The sequence below is a fragment of the Austrofundulus limnaeus genome, unplaced genomic scaffold, assembly GCF_001266775.1.
Source record: "Austrofundulus limnaeus strain Quisiro unplaced genomic scaffold, Austrofundulus_limnaeus-1.0 Scaffold831, whole genome shotgun sequence".
NCBI lineage: Eukaryota > Metazoa > Chordata > Actinopteri > Cyprinodontiformes > Rivulidae > Austrofundulus > Austrofundulus limnaeus.
Window position 1 is genome coordinate 20,806 of NW_013953233.1, and position 2,855 is coordinate 23,660.

The window sequence follows — 2,855 nt, forward strand, 5'->3', positions numbered from 1 at the left end:
CTTCATGGAAGAACAACCTCAGATTAGCCTGTTAGCTTTAGCGTTAGCCCCGACGCTATATTGCCTTATATGTATTAGCTCGGCTCTAGTGCGACAAACAAGCTAACCTGTTGTCTTCCATCCATATTTTCAGTTACACTGAGTCATTTCTGTGTTCCCCTCTCTGTCATGTGGATGGAGGACCTCAGTGATGAGAGAATGTGTAGCGCTGAGCTAATACATATAAATGGTGATAGCATCGGGGCTAACACACACACAGACACAGTTTGTAGGTTAACAGCAGCTCATTTTTCTTGATTTATGGTGTTTTGAGTTCACAAACAACTCTGGTTACATTTTTAAAAGTTACATTAGCTCGTAGCTGCGCTGCTGATCAGCGCTAACAGGCATGTAGCCGCTAACTCCCGTTCACCCGTAGGTCTGTGTTGGTGATTCTTACTGTATCAGAGTAATTCATTATTGATCAGCTAAACATGCTGTAGCTTCAATTCTGTCTTCCTTGAAAGAAAAAAAGGGTAGCTCAAAGCTGTCGCATCAGTTTTCATCGAGCCTCACATCACACACATTCATGCCTTGCTATCTTTGTGAGGACCACGCACACACACAGCCTCGCTGCACATGAGAACCCGCGGTGTTGGTTTTTCAAAATAAAGTATATCTTAATTTTTCATAGATGTTTACATAGGGTTTCAAAGTCTGATTATGGTGAGTATAAGAGTGCAAATATAAGATATAAATATATGTTTTACATTTAGCCTAATTTAGGCCGATTATTTAAAAAAACTGTTCTGAAAGTGTGGCGGCTATGACTTTTGCCGTGGCGGTGCGCCACGATCAATAATTATACATGTAGGTGAAACCATGTGCTGGTTGGAAGTTCTTTCATTAGTTTGATGAGTTTCCTGATGTTGAGTAACAGGTAGGAGTTTTTCACACAGGTGTGTCTTCCTCCTGTTGTTCTGCAGGTTGAGCTCCTCCGGCTACGACTGCTGGTTTGTTAGAACAAGTCTGAAGCTGTGAGCTCCGATTGTGTAACACTGAACTTTACTGCTCTGTAAACAGCCATGGACCCCTCCATCACCCTGTGGCAGTTCCTGCTGCACCTGCTGGAGGACCAGCAGCAGCGTCACCTCATCTCCTGGACAGGTGAGGACGGAGAGTTTAAGCTTCTCGATGCAGAGGAGGTGGCCCGCCTGTGGGGGCTGCGCAAGAACAAACACAACATGAACTACGACAAGCTGAGCCGGGCGCTGCGATACTACTACGACAAGGTACACCTGTCCCCACACCTGTCCCCACACCTGTCCCCACACCTGTCCCCTCACCTGTGACTGACTTACTCTTTAATTTGTCAACATTTCTTGTATATTTTAAGGATCCAAGGTTTTCAGACTGCTACATTTGTTTAAGTCGAGCATTTAGGTGGACGCTGTGGTACCTAAATCTTGGTCATAGAAACCTGGTCCTGGTGGTCCTGGTGGTCCTGGTGGTCCTCTGATGTCTCTGTTTTCTTCTTCAGAACATCATCAAGAAGGTGAGCGGTCAGAAGTTTGTGTATAAGTTTGTGAGTCAGCCTGACCCCTCCCTGACCGATGGGATACGCAGCCCCGAGGATGGTCAAAGGAAGGACTTCTCTGACCCCAACAACCAGTTAAAAAGCCTGGGGGGTGTGGCCTCCACCTGTCAATCAAAGGGCTTACCCCAGGTAAGTGTCAGGTAAGAGTCTAGTTTGTTTCTGGCCATGAGACGTCCCTGATAGACGGGTTTGTTTGGACCCTCAGAGATCTTCACCCAGCAGCTCCCAGAAGAGCTCCAGGAACGACTACATGAAGTCYGGCCTCTACTCCACCTTCACCATCCAGTCCCTGCAGACCCCACCCAACCCCCGGCCAATCAAATCAGAGCTCCTGCTGCAGCCAGACCCCACCCCCAAGACTGACCGCCTGCCCAGAGAGGTGAGAGACAACCTGCAAGACTGCACTCAGGACAAAACGTCCCATCAGATCAGTTTGATTTTATCGATGCTTTCATCTTGACTCCTCCTCTTCAGGTCTGCGTGCTCCCAGAGACCAAGTCCTCCTCGTCAGCAGGAGGTGCTGCTGACTCGTCTCTGCAGGTGATTGTCACCCAGACGTCTCCCTGCCCGACGCCAGCGCTCAGCCCGCAGATAGCAGCCAGCCAATCTCAGGTCAGATACAGGCTCCGCCCCCTGCTCAGTCAGGTGTTTCATCACCTGCTGAACGTTGAAACTGTTTATTCTGCTGCTTTCAACCAATCAGAAGAGTGGCAGGTCAAAGGTCAGACTCTGACCTCAGGTGTCCTCTGTCCCTTTCAGAACCCCCACCTGTCCCCGCTGAGTGAGCCGCCCCAGATCTACCTGACTAACGTTGGAGACCCGTCCTCCCTCACACCTCTCCTTCCCCTCGGACCTGTCGGAGCGGCAGGAAGTACCGCCCCCCCTCCACATGTCTCTGTGTGTCCCCCACAGGTGCYGCCGCAGGACAACAACCCCACCTTCCCTCCTCACCCATCTCACCCCCCGCCTGTGTTCGTCATCATCAACCCGTCTCCTCCACAACAGCAGCAAGCCCCGCCCTCTACCCAAGCTCCGCCCACATCATGTCCTCCTCTGCCCCACATTGTCATCAAGGAGGAGAACCTGCCGTCAGAGGAGGACCTGCTGAACATGGTGACGCTGGAGGGGAGCCAGGGGGAGGAGGTGAGAGACCTCACTGAGATTAGATCAGAGTGTCCACCTGTCCACTGAGACACAATCATTCACCTGTCCACTGAGACAACCAACCACTCACCTGTCCACTGAGACAACAAATCATTCACCTGTCCACTGAGACAAC

General features: G+C 50.5%; 1 protein-coding gene across 1 annotated transcript in view; it reads left to right on the top strand.

Moving 5' to 3' along the window:
* Positions 1–1,062: 1,062 nt before the first annotated feature.
* Positions 1,063–2,855, top strand: part of elk1 (ETS transcription factor ELK1) — a gene marked incomplete at its 5' end in the record, with an annotated part of 9,355 nt that continues 7,562 nt past the window's right edge. The window contains 5 exon segments of the mRNA XM_014028927.1: positions 1,063–1,271; positions 1,520–1,705; positions 1,782–1,955; positions 2,051–2,188; positions 2,336–2,719. Of these exon segments, the coding sequence (XP_013884381.1) occupies positions 1,063–1,271; positions 1,520–1,705; positions 1,782–1,955; positions 2,051–2,188; positions 2,336–2,719 (1,091 nt within the window).